This window comes from Schistocerca piceifrons, chromosome 3 (genome assembly GCF_021461385.2).
Source record: "Schistocerca piceifrons isolate TAMUIC-IGC-003096 chromosome 3, iqSchPice1.1, whole genome shotgun sequence".
Taxonomy (NCBI): domain Eukaryota; kingdom Metazoa; phylum Arthropoda; class Insecta; order Orthoptera; family Acrididae; genus Schistocerca; species Schistocerca piceifrons.
In genome coordinates, this window is record NC_060140.1 from 371,673,440 (window position 1) to 371,692,268 (window position 18,829).

At 37.9% G+C, this 18,829-nt stretch overlaps 1 protein-coding gene across 1 annotated transcript in view; it reads left to right on the forward strand.

The window, feature by feature from the left end:
• The window catches only part of LOC124788665 (meiosis-specific with OB domain-containing protein), a 230,305-nt gene that overhangs the window by 154,182 nt on the left and 57,294 nt on the right, over nt 1-18,829 (forward strand). The window contains exon 6 of the mRNA XM_047255941.1: nt 11,023-11,214. Within this exon, the coding sequence (XP_047111897.1) occupies nt 11,023-11,214 (192 nt within the window). The remainder of the gene's footprint in view (nt 1-11,022; nt 11,215-18,829) is intronic.

Below are 18,829 nucleotides of genomic sequence, written 5' to 3' on the forward strand. Positions count from 1 at the left end.
TGTCTGTAATGGTTATCATCCTCATAATCCAGACTAATATCTTCTGTGGGGACTTAGTAACACTCAAATTTATATTATATGTTAATACAAAACCTTTTTCAGAAATTCTTTTCAAGATATAGCCAGTCTACACTACATGATTTTGCTACTGAAATACCAGTACTCATCTGCAACTTATAGTTTATTATTTTCTAATCTAATTTCCTCAGCATCACCTGACTTAATATAACTAGATTCCAGTACTCTTGTTTCATTTTTGTTTATGTTCATTTTATAATCTCTTTTCAAGGTACTATCCATTCCATTCAACTGCTCTTCGAAGTCCTTTACCATCTCTGACAGAATTACAATGTGAACTTCCTGAACTTTGATTCCGTCCAGAAATTTCTCCTTTAGTTTCCTTTACTGCTTACTCAGTGTTCAGATTTAATAACATTGGAGATAGACAACAATTCTATCTCATGCTCTTTTCAACTACTGCTCCTCTTGCCATCGCTTGCTTTCCCAAAGATCTCAGTAATTCTGTGGGAATGTCATATACTCTAGGGTCGTTGATCTGACTTTGCTCTTTCAATGCGCTGACAAATTCTTCCTGCAGTACCACATCTCTCATCTCATCTTGATTTACTTCCTCTTCCCTTGCCTTCCAGTTCATTACCTTTGTATAGCTCTTCCATATATTCCATCCCTCTTTCAGTTTTTCCTTCTTTGCTTGGTACTGGCTTGCCATCTGATATTCATACAGCTGCGTCTCTTGGCTCCAAAGGTCTCTTTAATTTTCCTACGGGTGGTGTCTGTCTTTCTCATAATAATGCATGCTTCTACAGCCTTGCATTGTCCCTTAGCCATTCCTGCTTAGCCATTTTGCATTTTCTGACAATCTCATTTGCAGCATTTTATATTTTCTCTTTTCATGAGTTAAGTTCAGTATCTATGTGTCTACAGTAAGGACCATTCTGGCAGAATCAAAATAATTTAGGAGTAAAGTAAATCACTCACAGAACAGCAGAGGTGAATAGCAGAGGCACTGATTTGTCGACAGGCACACGCAAAGAAGAATTAAAACTTTGCTAACTTTTGTTTCCAGAATTTGTCGGCATGTACTGGAAACTATTCTGTCAAGTTTCATGGAGTAAGAACACATTATGTCTGTGCCTGTCTATTACTCAATGACTCTGGCATTCAATGCAGGGTCTTCCTAACTCCTAAATTAAATTCAATATATCTTGTACTATTTCTACTTGGTTTTGTTATTCTACATGTCTGATTCTCTGCCGTCATTATTTTTTTCATCTCTGAAAGCTACCTATTCGTCTTTTATTTTTTTCCCCCACTTCAGCCAATCATTACCTTTTGGTCCTACTAAAAATCTCAAAAACCTCTGGTTCCTTTAATTTGTACATGTCCCATCTCCTTAATTTTGCATCTTTTTTCAATTTCTTCAGTTTAATCTGCAGTTCATAATGGTACATTTCATATCTGCCCCTGAAAATGCCCTACAGTTTAAAATCTGCTTTTGATACCTGTATATTACTATTATATAACCTATTTGAAACCTTCCAGTGTCTCTAAGTCTCTTCAATTCATATCAATAGTCCTATTTTCTAATTCATTATCAGACCTACTCCTGCTGTGCCCCTGTTTGATTTTGTGTTTATAACCCTGTACTGGCCTCACCAGAAGTCTTGTTCTTTTTGCCACTCCACTTCCTAATTGCTACTTTATCTAAATTCAACACATCAATTTCCCTTTTTAAATTCTCTAATGTACCTGTCTGGTTAAGGGAACTAACATTCCATGCCACTCTGACCCGCAGAATGCTAGTTTCATTTTTCCTTGTGACGACTTCCTCCTGAGTAGCCCTTCCTAGAGACCCAGTTTGGGAACTATGTTACCCCTGGAATATTTTACCTAGGAGGCTTCCATTATCACATTAGACGACAGTAGATCTGCATGCGCTCAGAAAAAATAACAACCGTACTTTCCCCTTGCGTTTAGCCATTCACAGTACCAGAATAGCGAGGTCATGTTGGTTGATGTTACAAGGCCCAGTCAGCTGATCATCCAGACCGTTCTTCCAGAAACAGCTGTACAGGCTGCTGCCCTTCTTCAGGACATATTGATTTGTCTGGCCTCTCAGTTGCGGTTGCAACTGTCATATTGCTATCTGTGTTATTGAAGCTTGCAAGCTACCCCAATTTCGCAGGGTCCTTGGTTCATGGAGGGAAGATATTAATTAAGAAACAGGACACATTGGCAGCCATACAAAATTCTCACTTTGTGTAATACACCTTGAGCTGTTTGAGGCTTTCCCAACAAAATATCTGCTATCGTAGTTCATGGGTGTTTCATCAGATAGGGTTGAGTGAACTACACATTGTTTTTATGAGGCAGCTATGTATAATCTTCTGGTGCTATTGACACATTGCGTTGTGCTCACCAATTTACACACTGCTTTGCTAGAAAAGCAAAGGCATCAAGGGGCAGAGCTATAATGTAAATGAAGACAAATCCTATGGAACAGGGGTGACCAATAGTTTTGGCTCCTGAGCCAATTTGTGGAAGCATAAGTCAGCAGACAGTTGCCTCTTTTAAAATGACTGCATGCATTAGTTAACTTCTCATTTCAGAAAATATATAAATTGTTACATAAAAATTCTGACAGTCTTGGCAAGCTGCACAAAACCATTAGGAGGACCGCCGGTGGCCGAGTATTTGCCCACACCTGCTATAAGATAACAACTGCCAGAGACCCTGATGAACAAATAGATTGCTGTCTTGGTGTGTACAATGCTGGGGAAGGCAGCTACTGAACAAAAAGGTTGCTGTCTTGGTGTGTGCAATGCAGGGGAAGCGGCTACAAACTGTGGACCCCGCGTACTTGTGCTAGCAAGGTATTGGCACTAACCTTAACCGTCCTGCCATTGATTCCCCATCTATGTTGACTATTTGCAATCATATGCCTGCAATCAGTGATTCCTTAATGCCACCAATGCTGGTTCCCATGCTTTATTGAGTTTGTGTTAATTAAGTCATTACTTACATGTATTGACCACCTCATTAATGATGGAATCTCACTATGTGGTGGGGGACTGATGACCTTCACTGTTTAATCTCCCTTAAACATCCCAACAACCACCACCACCATCACTATGTGGAAGCCATATTCATGTCAAGACATTATTCAGCAACAGCAAATTTTTCTGGCCAATGCAGTCTGGTGTTTTGTTTATGTTCATCACATCTGTCTGTAACTATGCGACACTTTTGGACAAAGTAAGATTTCCCACACTAAAATGGGGTTTTGTACATTTATGGTCTCCTTAGACTGAGGTTTATCTTTCATGTAACCCAGTGTTGTTTACACTTGCACTGGAGAGTGGAAGACAAACTTTATTCAGTGTTTCTTGAATAGCCTGCCAATCTTGAAGGACATGCCACCACCATAAAGTAGATGAACAATCGTCATAGAGTTCTCCATTTCTTCTGGTTGCTTGTGAAGTTTGATGCATGTTGGTTGAAATGTATTGTGAATCTGCTTTTCAGGTTCTACTTACATATTGCTGTTGTGCTCACCAACTTATGACCTGGCTCACTAGGAAAGCACAGACACAAAGTGGTGGGGCTACAGCATCATCGAAGATGATGTGCAATATTCAGAATCCCTGCCAGAGAAACATCCTCTAAGATTCATCTATATTGACGTTTTAGACTCGCCTCTTAGTGCCTGAGCTTTTCTAGTGAGCCAGCACGTTATTGGTGAACACAACTAAAGTCCACTAGTGGCACCTGAAGTTGATGACAAGCTGCCTCGTGGAAATATTGTGCCATTCACTCAATGCTATCCAACATAACCCTGTAAACCATTCAAGCAGATATTATGCCAGGAAAACCTCAAAAAACACAAGTCATTCCTCTACAGGGAGGAGATGGCCAACAAAATATAACAGTTTTATAAACTCAATAACCTGAGAAATAACTTGTTAGACTCTCTCGCATTTCATTAAGATTTTGTGATGAGCAAACTACACTGATTTTTGTGAAGTTTACACTTTATATAAACTCTGCAGCTGCTAAGAGGCTTAAACAGTGAGCTAGCAGGGCACTAGTGAGAAAAAGAATTTGTTATCCAAGGTGAGAATTAGACAGAGCCTCCAGAATCTATCTTTCACTTCATCTGAATACCTTGTCATGTCTGTCAGTGGATTTCTGGGAATGGGTGGACAGTACTACATGGTCTCTTTCGGACTGAACACTGCAGCAGGTCATGACATGTCAAACTTTCATGTTCCATTGCCTTGCTCACCGATTATTGCAAGAAGATAAATTATGCAGATGGGCTGTATTTAATTTCACAGGTAAATCACTGAGTTACAGTGTGATATCAGTGTTGGAAAAGGACCCATTTTACACCCATTCCAGGGACTTCACCCATCAAGATTTTATCAGTGCCACTGAGCAAGCTGTCTTAAAACTTCTTAGTGAGACTGCCAAAGAAATAAGGTGAGGGACTTGCAGGACCATAACTAGGATGCCTGCACCCATAAAGAACATCACCACTGCAGAAAGAAAAGCACTCCATTCGTTAAGAGAAGACACAGAGATATTAATTTTACCTGCTGACAAGGGAAACACTACTGTTCTTCTGCCTGAAACGTTTTGATAATATGACAGATTTACTGCTGGATTCAGCATACTGTCAACCCAGAAAGATCCAATGGATGCAGTACAACAGAAGACAACCACTTTCCTTACTTCCAGCCAGTTTATTGACCACATGAAAAATAGTTTAAGAGTACAAGTGCCAATTTCACTTTGATTGGGCTGCCAAAGGTACACAAAGAAGGAGTTCCAATTCTCCACGTTATGAGTGTTATAGGAGCCCCAACAAACTACCTTGCAAAACATCTGGCATCTCTTTTGAGCCTTTTGGTAGGGAAATGTGAACACCATATTTGAAATTCAGAAGATTTTATATGGTTACTTAAGAACCTGCATCTCAAACTGACCAATGTATTAGACAGTTTCGATTTGGTGTCTTGTTCATACAAATGTGTCGGGTGAACTCACAATTACCCATCTGTATTTTTAAGCTACTATCCTGGGAACCAATACCACTTGCAGGTTGCCTATTTGATGGCTTCCAAGGGCAACAAAAATTTGATTTTCAATATTTTGTGTAATTATTGACTAAATTTAAAATGCTGTCTATGTACACATGGAGAGGTATAATCTTACGTTCAGGGTTTAACTGAATGAGATAAGTATTACATTTAGAAACTGTTCATTTGTCTTTAGGCAGTGTAACTGATGACATGCAAAGACCCAGACTTATTCATCCAGTATTTGAGAATGAGAGAGCACTTAGCCACTTCCAACATAATTACAGACCTTTACAAAACTTTTTCTTGCTGACACGTCTCATAAAAAAGTATTAAAGGAAAAAAGTTTCTTGCTCACGATACGTTTGCCATTCGTGCAATTAAACTTCAGCTTCAGATATGAAGTTTTAATTTATTATTTATTTACTACCAAGTCTATTAGCAACACAGTTTCCAGACAGTATCCACATATATTACTGAATGTACCTGCAAAATTATATCATTGTATGACACATAGCTCAGGAGATATGACTTCAGTAAACTTTTAGAAGCATGAAAATCTATCTTTTGCTTAAAATGTTGTGCAGTAAAACTTCAGTATCAGGTATGACATTTTAATTTTTTACTTCCTAACTATTAACTCTATTCACACCATACTTTGCAGATATTATATAAATATATCACTGAATTTATATGCAAAATTTTATCACTGTACACCGCATATTTCAGGAGATATGACATCTCAAATATTGAGATGCATGAAAAACTTACTTTTGCTTAAAATTGAGCATGAATTACACAGACTATAGTCATGCTGTTTTGCATAATGAGAGAGCACTGAGCAACTTCCAAGAAACTTTAAGCATAATTTCAAACCTTTTCTAAACTTTTCCTCATTTCCATGCTTAACACCAAATACTCATTTGTTAAGTAATCAGATTGTTACAGCACAGAATAGCAAGGGCTAGAAATTAGGAAATTTCATTAAAACTTACTCTCACTGCCACACAGCAAACTTACGTCATGGCAGAGATAGAGGCAGAAACAAGCCAGAATGTTGCAAGACGGTCATGTCATAGACACATTACGACTCTGTCATGTGATGATACACATTCAGCAGAAAAGAGGCAGAAAACCAAAGGAAGTGAAACAAGCATATTCATTAGCTCATAAGTCGTGTTGCAAGAAACTCTATCTCTTTCACAAGAGCACATAGCAAGACACTGACACAACAGTTAACAGCCAGTTAAGTGAATATACCAGAATAAGGAGGAAACATACAATCATTAAAAACGGAGCCTTGCGTCATAGCCTCAGGCTAGTTCCCTTTAAATACCCCAGCTCTCCAGTCCTGAGTTGATAACTGGGATTGATGGCATTCACAGTAATGGCACTCGATTCCATGATTACGATACTGTAGTGAATCTGTCCTAGATGTTACAGCACAATCTATGAACTATCCAAAGATGTACTCTAGGTGATGGCCTTCACTGATGAACTTCATGCTTACCATCTACTGTTGGAGGAACTGACTGTTGTCGGACAACACCATGTTGAAGGATACTACCAGCACTGAACTGCAACATGGAATCCAGCAGCAGGGCCTCTTAGAGTCCCTATTCTTGTTCAACACTCAGGCAACTCCAGGTGCTGAAACCTATGAGACATAGGGAGGAGATCAACCAATCACCTGACAAAAGACACCAGGTACATCACAGATGAGTCATAAAGGGCCATTGTAGAATTTGAAGTGGGACTGAGGACTCTCCAGCAGCCAGCACGAGACCAATTCACACTGGGCGATGGCCACACTTTCTTGCTGGCATCTTGCTGCAGTGCCAGGGTCTCTTAACTTTGCATGGGCATGCAATCGGGGAGCTGACTGGACAGATGTCAGCTAGAATCCAACACCCAGCTGAATGAGCAACAGCCGAGGCTAGTGTGGAAGAATGAGGACTTGTAAACATTCAGAGTATCTGATTGAACTCTAATAATGTGCTACTAGCATCATCGATGCTTTGCAGGTACCCAACAACTATCCTCACTTTGCACAGAGGTGTCTCCGATTGGCCCTCTGTAAGATGTTTGAGGATATTTTATACATGGGAGTTCAATTCTTTAAAGAATTTAGACTTTAGTGGTAGGAGCTAAAATGGAAGAGGAGACCTTGCGTCTTCTTAAACATGTGTCCACCTTGACTTACTTTTTATTTAACAACCAATATTTTGAGCAAATTGACAGACTGATAGTATTGCTATGGGTTGCCCTCTATCTCACATAGTACGTAAACTCTTTTATAGAAGATTTCAAGGATGAAGCACTGGAGTTGACAGTTGTGAAATCTAAATGTTTTTGGAAATATGTTGATGATATCTTTGTGGTACATCCACATGGGACAACAATACTTCCTTCATTTTTAGAACAGCTTAGCTTCCTCCATCCAAGCATTTGCTTCGCCATGGAAGCGCACAAAAATGAAGACCTCTTGTTTCTGGGGGTTTGGTTTGCAGAAAGGTAGATGGCTCCTTGGTTCACAGTGTGTTTTGCAAACCTGCAGATACTGACTGTATCTATGAGCTGTCATCACCTATCCCAATGCAGTGATGCACTGTGGACTCTCTTTCATAAGGCTAGATCCATTTCAGATCCAGAGAGTTTATCAGCACAGCTTAGCCATCTCTGCTCTGTTGTACTCCGATAAACAGATTCGTAATGTGTTTTGACCAAAATGCACTAAATCTCAAGAGGAACCAGAAGAAATGGAGAACTCTATGAGAATGTCTTTCAAGTTCAGTAGGCTATTCAAGAAGCATTGAATAAAGTGTGTCTTCCACCCTCCACTGTAAGTGCAAACAATGTGGCATATATGAAATCCCAAGACAGTGTGGGAAATCTTACATTATCCAGACATGTCACATTGTTGAAAACACCAGATTGGGTTGGCCAGAACAATTTGCTCTTGCTGAACATTATCTTGACACAGGTACAGCACAGACTATCAAGAGATCAAAATTCTCTCATCTGCCTCCACATATTAGGACTCTATAATTAAAGTGGCAGTTAAAATACATATAACTAATGGCTTAATTAACAGAGACCTGATTTCAACTCATCAAAGCATGGGAACTGGCACTGGTGGCACTATAGCATTGTTGGCCATGTACAAACGGTTGCAACAACTCAACGTATAGCAGAATAGAAGCCAGGATGCTTAAGCTGTACACTAACACCTTGGCAGCATGCATATAAGAAGCCCATGGCTTGCAGTTGCTTTTCCATGTGCCATGCACGTGGATGCCGCAGCCCTTTCTCTGGCAGGGAGCTCTGGATGTTAATGTCCACTACGATTAATTGCAATGACATTGTAGCTCCACCTCTTGGTGTCTGCACTTTTCTAGTGAACCTGGGCATAAAATGCTGAGCACAATAGCAATACATCAGTAAGCACCTGGAGATAATCAGCATCTGTCTTGTGGAAATATTGTGCAGTTTACAAGACACTATCTGATGTAATGCCTGTGAAGCATTCAGCATAATACAGCTTGTTAAAAAATTCTTTACATGGTAAAAATTATATATAAAAACAAAGATGAGGTGACTTACCGAACAAAAGCGCTGGCAGGTCGATAGACACACAAACAAACACAAACACACACACAAAATTCAAGCTTTCGCAACAAACTGTTGCCTCATCAGGAAAGAGGTAAGGAGAGGGGAAGACGAAAGGAAGTGGGTTTTAAAGGAGAGGGTAAGGAGTCATTCCAATCCCGGGAGCGGAAAGACTTACCTTAGGGGGAAAAAAGGACAGGTATACACTCGCACACACGCACATATCCATCCACACATACAGACACAAGCAGACATAGTCTGCTTGTGTCTGTATGTGTGGATGGATATGTGCGTGTGTGCGAGTGTATACCTGTCCTTTTTTCCCCCTAAGGTAAGTCTTTCCGCTCCCGGGATTGGAATGACTCCTTACCCTCTCCTTTAAAACCCACTTCCTTTCGTCTTCCCCTCTCCTTACCTCTTTCCTGATGAGGCAACAGTTTGTTGCGAAAGCTTGAATTTTGTGTGTGTGTTTGTGTTTGTTTGTGTGTCTATCGACCTGCCAGCGCTTTTGTTCGGTAAGTCACCTCATCTTTGTTTTTATATATAATTTTTCCCACGTGGAATGTTTCCTTCCATTATATTGATATCTTTACATGGTAAATATGAGTGCAGAGTTCTTCAGTTTATGATACTTCGCTTCTCTTATTATTTGCCATAAATAACAGTACTCAGAAAATGTATTGACATGAAGGTGTGAACACTCAATAATTCTTTGAGAGGACAATACAATATGTTCAGTTAGCAAAATTATTATTTTTTAATTAGACATCATGTGTGTGGGTGGAATCATATCTCCTCACCATAAAACAGAGGGTAGAGGCTGAATAACAGTAGCGAAGATAAATTCAGAATCGGGGAACATCAAATAAAGCTTTCTTACATGGCTTGGTACATTTTCTACTGTTAGCAGAGTTTTTCTGCACAAATGAGCTACCTGAATCATTAAAATGTGTGTCATAAATTTTAATATTCGCTAATGATACTAATAATTAAGTAGAATGTTCAAATCACTTGCAGCCCACTCAACAATAGAATATATTTTTATTGGTCCTCAGCAAGAACTTTTACTCTCAGCCTTAAAATTGTGTCTTACACAGTTTCAAATCATTAGCAATGATTTACAAGGCTAAGAAATAGATGTTAGTTACTACTAACTAGTTATTACTAACTAGATGAAACTTAGTGGAAGCATTGAGCAGCAAACAGGCACACTGAAAGAAGATGCTTAGATATTATAAGCTATCACCCAGAGCTTTTCTTCAGATGGAGAAACACACACACACATCCACTGTCACCTCTGAGCATTTAAGGTCCTATTGCGGTTAGCAGCTATCTATGGTGGAGCAGATAGTGAGGGTACGGAAGAGACGTTTGGCAGGGGGAGAGAAGGATAGCAGGGTAATGGTGCGGGAAGATGCTGTAGTGCTGCCTGTGGTAGTGTGCAGAGGCATGTCAGGGACACTATAACAATATACAATGGTGGGCTGGTAGGTGCAGCATCAGCTGGCTGTGGCTTGGGTTGGGGTTCAGGCTGTGGGGGGACGGGCAGGGAAGAGTTGCTGTGTCACCTGGAGACAAGAATGGTCACGTGTGTATAGTTAATTTTTTCTTCATCTCATAGATTTTGTCTAAAGGCTGAATAATATCCAACAGTCTACTTTTAAATATATCTGTCTGCTACTCAATGTTTCTGCATGTGGTGAGTAGAAATCCATCCAATTCCTGTTGCTTTTGTTACTCCTTTCTGGTTTTCCATTATATGTAAAGTCTGTTGGAATTTACATGCACAAAAGCTTAAAGCTAACCACCATCATATCCCTAAATAATTTCAGGAAAATACTAGGAGTGATTTCTTTGGCAACCCAATGTCTGATTTTTTATGCCGTTCAAACCACTCTATGCTGTGTTTAATGGGGTATTAAACTCAAACTTTTAATTCTTCTCCCTTTTAAAACACGTTTTATCACCATGTATAGCTGTAAACTAAAAGAATAAGGTATTCATTGAGTCTTATAATTAAACTCAAACTTCTAATTCTTCTTCCTTTTAAAACATGTTTTACACCATATATTGCTGTAATCTAAGAGAATAAGGTAAGTATTCACTGAGTCTTATAATTGTTGAGCTTTTTGCATATGATTATCACTGTGTTGGATGACAGCAACATCTACCAGTGCTTGCATCCATTTTTAAAGATTATTCTGATTCTTCAGTATAATGGTTTTGCTTCGATTTCTTACTTGTAATGTATTTTTAATTGCCATAAAAATATATGCTACATATGTTTCATAAATTCATGAACTGTTCACAGTGTTGTTTTTAGTAGACATGAGAGTTGAATGGAATGCTTTTAAACGTGGAATGGTAGCTAGTGATGGACTGCGCACTATAATAACAGAGAATCCTGATACTTCTGAAGCAATGATGCTTCGAGCATTTGCTAGAACAGCCCCTGTTAAACCTAGTGCAATTCTGGAGCAGCTTGCTAGCACAATACCAGATCGTATGTATTCAAAATCTTCAGTTCTCTATTTCCTTCTAACTTTATTCTCTCTAATATATTGAGTAGTAAATATCTATGAAGCAAATCATTTTAATGTTCTGTGTATGACTTCTATAAGAATGTGTAAGGCGTGTTATGGTTTTTTAAGTAATTTTACTTGATGATCATGTGGAAAGCTACCTTCTCTTACCCATTTTTTATTATAATCGTATAAACTGACCTAAAAAACAACTTAAGTATGGTATCTTTAAAAGCTGAAATTTTCTTAGCTTAAAAACTCAGCAGATCACAATATTCAGAAAAAACAGCAGTTATTTTGAATATCCTTAACTTCTAATTGAGATATTTTAGGTTTGGCTTAACTGTAACTATTGTGAATAGCATCTAGAAATACACTGCCATGGTCACATTTATTATATTTTCCACTGATCATGTTGGAGGGCTATATCTCCATAATCAGGTGGAGTTATGTAAATTATTAAGGCATGGATGTATTAAATGTATGACTTTTGGTTAAATTGTTATGCCTTCTTTAGTGGACACGTGTCTCAGGTTACCAAAAAGACATGTCCTATAAATTGAAACAAATCCACCTGACTTTGGAGGTATAGCCCTCCAAAATGATCAGTGGGAAGTATAATATGATAAATGTGATGAATTGTCACAATCTATATGTCCAGTTGATGTTTCAACTGATACTATTAAATGTTGATATCTAAAAAATTTCAACATTATATTGCTTTATTTCAGACTACCAGCTCTTAAATCTATACTGTTTTCTTCTGTATTCTTACAGAATAAAGTTTTCTGTCCCACATATACCCATACTCTTTGATTAAACAGCTAATGTCATGTTGCAAAATGGTACCACAAAACTGGTTACATCAGCTATCACAATATGTGTCATAAAAGTAGAAAGAAATATTGAAAAGTAGAGGGTTGTTATAAATAAACTTTTGCTACTTGAGAGGAACTCCATGAAAGATGAGTGACCCTATGAAAATGGAACTTTGTGGAAACATTTGTAAGAACATGCAGAAGATAAGTAATGAATTAAGTGTGGAAAGAAACGCATTTTAGTGTCCACATGAGAGGATTCAAATCTGGTGATCTTAGTGGGTGCACAGTTTAGGATGATTGAACAATGATTCAGATTTCTTCAGATGTGTTATGGAGTAAGCAATTGACCTCACAACCAGTGTGAGGTAGAGCTCCATTGTGCATCAAAACAGTTGAGTCCAAAGCACCTCTCTGCTTAGAGCAGGTATCACATGTTGGTGAAGCAGATCACTGTAATATGTACCATACACACTGCATTTTCTTGGTACTTGAGGCCTGAGTTCCTCAAATAAGAATGGATCAATCATGAACTTTTCCTTGGAGCCCCACAACACAGTGATGTGTTCACTTTGCAGGAACTTCATGAACTTTCATTGGTGGTGACAGTCCTCAAATGCAACTGCTGTGAGTGTTCACTGCCCAGTGAAAGTAAAGTGTGCTTTATCACTCTACAAAATGTTACAAGGCCATATGTCATCAACTTAAGCCCTTGCAAGAAATGTAAGAGCAAAGTCTATTTGAAAGTTTGCATCATGTGGCAAAACGAATGAGTAACAAGAAATTTTTATGGATACCATTTCGAAATTGTTCACAGCACTTTCAAATGGTGGGCATTGGAATGTTCAGCTGTTGTGACACAGCTCAAGCTGCTTGAAGATTGTGCATTGCAAACAGCTTCTCAGCCATGGCAACAGTAACTTCTTCAACAATTTGTGGTGCAACTGGCTGTTGGCGCCTCCCAGGAGTAAACCAAATCATTGGCCAGCCATTCCAAATTGCATAATCACCAAGATCACTGGATTTTAACCCCCTCATGTGGATATTACAATATGTTTCTTTCAATGGTTTATTCATTTTTTCTTTTCGTATGTCCGTACAAATGTTTTCACAATGTTTTACTGTCGTACGATCACTCGTTTTTCATGGAGGCACTCTCAAGTAGCAAAAGTTTCATTATAACCGACCTGTATTCTAAAGATGCAGGTTTTGAAATCAAATGTTTCTGTTTATTGATCCACAGAAAGAGGAGGAAGTAAAGATATATTGAGATGACTATGTACTACACCAAAGTATGAGTTAGTAATACTCTCCAGTTAGGAAAGGTACTAAAAGAACAGATTATTTTAGAAACAAAACAATAACAAGTGAAGCTGATAGCTAAGTTCCTTCAAGGTTTATTGTGTATTGCTGGAGAGAAGGTAGAACTGGTGTAGATAACTGATTTGGACAAAAAGTGTGTGGAAACTAACTGGAGAGAGTAAGCAGGGGAAAAAGGATTGTTCAGTCTCGGTCATTGTAAATTAATTTATTCACCACACTACATGTTACATAAAGCTGGCTTCCATCATGAGGTGTAGGAGGCTAAATAATTAATCTATGTGCAATGGCAGAGGTTGACATTCCTTTTATTCCTGCTTATTCTCAACTTGCCACCTTTTCGGGATGGGTAAGTTTTGAGTGGGGTGAGTTGGAAATTTATGATGCTGTAGAGCAAGTTAGAGAGAGAGAGAGAGAGAGACAGAGAGACAGAGAGAGAGAGAGAGAGAGAGAAACAGGTGGCTGTGTGGAAGATTGTTGAAGCCCAATGTGTCCTTGAGAGTAGATATCCATAGGTGAAATTCTTAAGTGTAGGCGGTGATAGAAAGCAACCACTCTTGATATTCCTGTTGGTACATTCTTCATTACGAGCCTACGCATTGTGATTATTGTTGTTGTTATTGAAATCTTTTATCTCAAGTCTGCCTTAATGCAGCTCTTCACATTAGTCCTTCCATTGCAAGTGTCTTCATTTCCACATGATTAATGCAACCTGCTTCTTTCTGAACTTCTTTACCATAGTCAGTTCTTGGTCCCTCTCTACAAATTTTACCTTACACATTTCATCGAGTACCAGTTTAACTACTTTTTGATGCCTCAGGATGTACCTATCAGCTTATCCCATCTTTTAGTCAAATTATGGCAGGAAGCCATCTACCTCAAACTCAATTCAGAATAAATCAAACAAAGGAAAATCCAGGATGGAATAATGACAATATCACGAAAAGGATAGTTGCTACTCACCGTATAGCAGAAATGCTGAGTACACAGATAGGCACAACAAAAAGATTGTCAAACAAAGCTTTCTGCCAAACAGGCCTTCATCAGAATTAGAGCACACACACACATATGTGTGCATGAGTTGTGTTTGCATGAGTGTGTATATGTATGATGTCTAATTCTGATGAAGACCTATTTGCTTAAAAACTTCGTTTCACAGTCTTTTTGTTGTGCCTATCTGCGACAGATCATCTTCGACATATTATGAGCAGCAACTATTCTTTTCATAATACTGTTGGTTCATTATATTTTTATTAGTTATCCAACCTATCTAACTTCTGCATTCTTCTGTAACTCTACATTTCAAAAGCTTCTACGGACCGATGGCCTTTGTAATCTGGTCCCTTTAGCCACCGCAAACCAACCAACCAACCAACCAAAAGTTTCTATTTTTATCTTGTCCATGTTACTTATCATCAATGTAACAGTTTCATATGAGACTGCATTCCATATAAATACTGTCAGAAAATACTTTGCAATATTTAAATTTGTCAATTTCAGCATCTATACTTTGGAAAGCACCTAAAATACAATGTGATTTGTAAACCTAAAATTGTAACAATAGTTTGGTACAGTCTACTCATCAGATAGGTTTTTTAGTGTGTTTTTAAGGTTATTATTAAAGTTTTCACTTTTTTTACATATTATTCCAGAAAACTTGAAGAGACCATAAAGTCAGGTTGAAGTCATATTTTTGTTTGTTTTGATGCAATAAACTTATAGAATCCCATTTAATTGCTCTTTTTTTTCAGAAATTAAGTAGAGCATATCCCTTCAGTGTTAAGTTCATATTTCTAGAAAGTAGCACGAATCTTGTTTGATTCAGAAACTTTACTCTAACAGTTTGTTTCTCTACTGTTTCTGTACACTGAATATACATTAAAAATTACATTTTAATGTGAATAAGTTAATTAACAGATACGACAGTTAAGTGAGTGCTGAGTTGCTGTTTTAAGCAGAAATATTTAACCTTTTATGTTATGTTATATACTAACCTGTAGGTATAATTTTTGTGACTCACAAATAACAAAAATTCATATAGTGTAAAGTGTGGTGAGGGATTAAAAAAAAATTGAACTAGCAAGGTTGAAGGCGGATAAAAACAGTGAGAGCTGGGTGAAGGTAATAAGCAACGGGCAGAAAGGGAAAAGCTCTTCAACTTGTTCATCTACATCTGAGGTTGCAGTATCAAATAAATCTGACTTGTTACTGGACATAGGAGGGGAAGAGCCTCATCCAGCTGTTGGTCACAGTAGAGTGCAGTAGACCTCTAGCAAAGAAACTTAAGTGTAGGACAGTACAAAAAGATAGTGGGAAGAAAAGACTCTTGCTGTTTGGTAGTATCCATGGGAGGGGCATGGGCCAGATGGTACAGTATAAATTAGGAACAGGGTACCAGGTCACAAGTATTGTGCAGCGAAGTGCTAGCCTTATCTAGGTGACAGAGAATGTAAGGAATTTGTGCAAAAATTTCGGCAACGAGGATCAGATTATCATAGTATGTGAAGCAGGTAACCGCCTGGCTAAAGGCAGAAATTACAGCATTAGGGGTAACCTGAATGAAATTGGAGTAGCAGCTACACTTACATTGAGCAGGCTCCTACTGACTGAAATGAAATCGCAAATGAGTGCAGTGCCCTTGCTACAGTTCGGAGATGGAGATATACTAGTCACAGCCTACACCTGAATAAGAGAGAGAAAGGTAGGATGGCTGAGCTACTTGCTGAAAATGTACAGGAGGTGACAATCACACAAAGCAAGATTCCCTTGGTTAATGGCGTCAGGTTAGAATCCAGATTCAGGCACCTTGTTAGCAAGGAAGTTAAAGTAACATAAGGACCCTACAAATTACTCAAGAATGCACAGAAATATAAGGTTGGCACATTCGTCAGAATAATAGACAACTGAGTAATAAGGCAGAAGAGCTTCTTGCCTGGAAAATTTAGACAGCTCAGAAAAAATATAAATCCTGAGCCCCTTTGATCACCACATAACCACAGGGTTAAATAAGTCACATATAAAAATGTCTACTCTAGCAGCTTACTCATGTAGAATTAATGTGGGAAAAGGAGAAGTTGTTACATGTACTAAGACAGAACACAAGTTCAAAAACCCTGAGACAAGTAGATAGAAGTGTGTTATTGTGAATTAATAACGGAAACAGTTCACTTGTAATTGCAAGTTAAATAGATCCTCAATGGGAAATTTCGAACTATTCATGGGGAATTTGGATTCCTTACTATGCTGTCCGTCAGACAGCAGCAAGCAGGTAATAAGTTAATAGTCTGTGGCGATTTCAGTGCAGATTTTTATATAGAATTCTGATAGGAAAAATTATCTGGAAACCTTATTTGTTTCCTCAGTAATTAACTTTCCAACATGAGTGGATAAAGATAATAGAACTCTGATTGACAATATTTTGTTTGGTGACATTCAAACCAAAAAAATAACTGTACACCCAGTAATAAATGTCCTTTCTGATCATGGTGCACAGTTAGGATAAATAAGATAGTGCCCTACAGTATTAGTATTCCTCAGTGGGAATCAGTTAGAACAAATGTATTGATTTACAACCTCTTTTATATCTTTTTCATTGTGTAAATGTTTGGCAGAACATTGTATTCTTCACATTTACACACCTCTTTTATATCTTTTTCATTATGTAAATGTTTGTCAGAACATTTTATTCTCCACAGTTACACAGCAAATGAACACAGCTTCAGTGCTTCACATATTGTTATACTTGTCTTTACATGTAATGAACAGTTTACTATTTATCCAGTACCTTTATTTAAATGTTGATTGCAAAGTGCTATTAAAAAGCTGTGCTAATTTAAAAGAGGTCAGTCACACATGTTAGTGGACACCACAACTGAAAAGTGCATCAGAAGAAGCTTCAGTCAAACAGGCATAAATAAGTGTTTAAGCAATTTTAGCAACAATCTGTTGTCATTTAACATAAATACAATTGCGTAAGAACACTGGCTTATTTATTAATGAACAAACCTTTATTTATAAGTATTGTGAGTATGCTGAGTGTAAGCAAATGTTTATGATATTTCTTTATTTAAATATTGTTATAACGTATTAATTTAGTCTTGGAAATGTGTTGAATCAAATCATGTCTGTAGAGCTAGAGAATGATTTATTATTGGTGGGGATGGCCTTCAGCCGATGAGAGTCTCACAGTGGTGGAACACTGCTGGTGTCAAGTGGAGACTGGGACTTTTTGAGTGAAGACCTCAAGGGAATGATTCTGGGCACATTTTCTCAAATGTTGGAAGAGGCAGAGATGCCTATGGTAACGTGCGTGATTCGGTCATATAGGTGCCTGATTCTGGGTGGTGTAGGCCACTACAATACCTAAACTTATGACGGGATTCTGTATTTTGAGAGGTCTGATTGTGCATCCCAGAATAGGACTCCAAACTTTTTCTGCTTGCATTACAGAGCTGAGAATAGACAGACTATGAGTTCCCACTCTTTGCATTATATGTGTTAATTTTTGAATCATCATGAGGAGCTCTGATATGTTTTGAGTCTCTGTCATCTTCATCAACTGAAGACATTAAAACAAAACCCTTTTATGAAATTATTCATTTATCTTTTATTTTATATTTCTGTGTAATTTATTAATTCACAGCACTAGCCAGTGCATTAACTATCTGACTGCAGGATCACAGTCACAGGCTACTATTCGGAGCAAATTAGCTGCAGGACATGAAAGCAGGCATGCATGGCTCAACCCCATGACTATTTCGAGCTATTCTTTTTAAACACAGCCGTGCATAGCCCCGGTGCCTAAAGTATATGTAATCACAGGTAAAGACACAACTGGTTTGGTTATATGGACTGATGTTTGTAAGGGCAACTGCTCAGCAGTACAATTTTGGTAAACATTTTTGGAATACAGTGATCAATTGATTATTATATTTTGACTAAAGTTAGTCAAAATATTATTATATTTTGACTGAAGTTCAGTCTTGATCACACCATTTATGTTTCAATGACATAGGTAACCGGTTTCGGTTACGTAAAAATAACCGAAACCGGTTACCTATGTCATTGAAACATAAATGGTGTGATCAAGACTGAACTTTAGTCAAAATATAATACTCAGCTGTAACTGTCAGGTACAGTCGCACATGGGATGAAATTTGTAATGAACCATATGCTGATATATAATTTAATCTATTCCATGTTAAATTCATATCACTATTTGAAAATATCTTTCCACATAAGCTAATCAGAAAGAAAATTAAAAACCCATGTAATAGCCTCCGGATCACTAAAGGGATTAAAATATCTTGTGAAAGGATAGGGGAAATACAGTTGTTCGCAAGAACAACTCAAAATTACCAAGAAAATTTGTTTTTACCATTAGCATTTGTACCATTTGTCATTGTAATTTTCATCTCATTTTTTCCATACATAGCTTACATCAAACATACATAAGAAG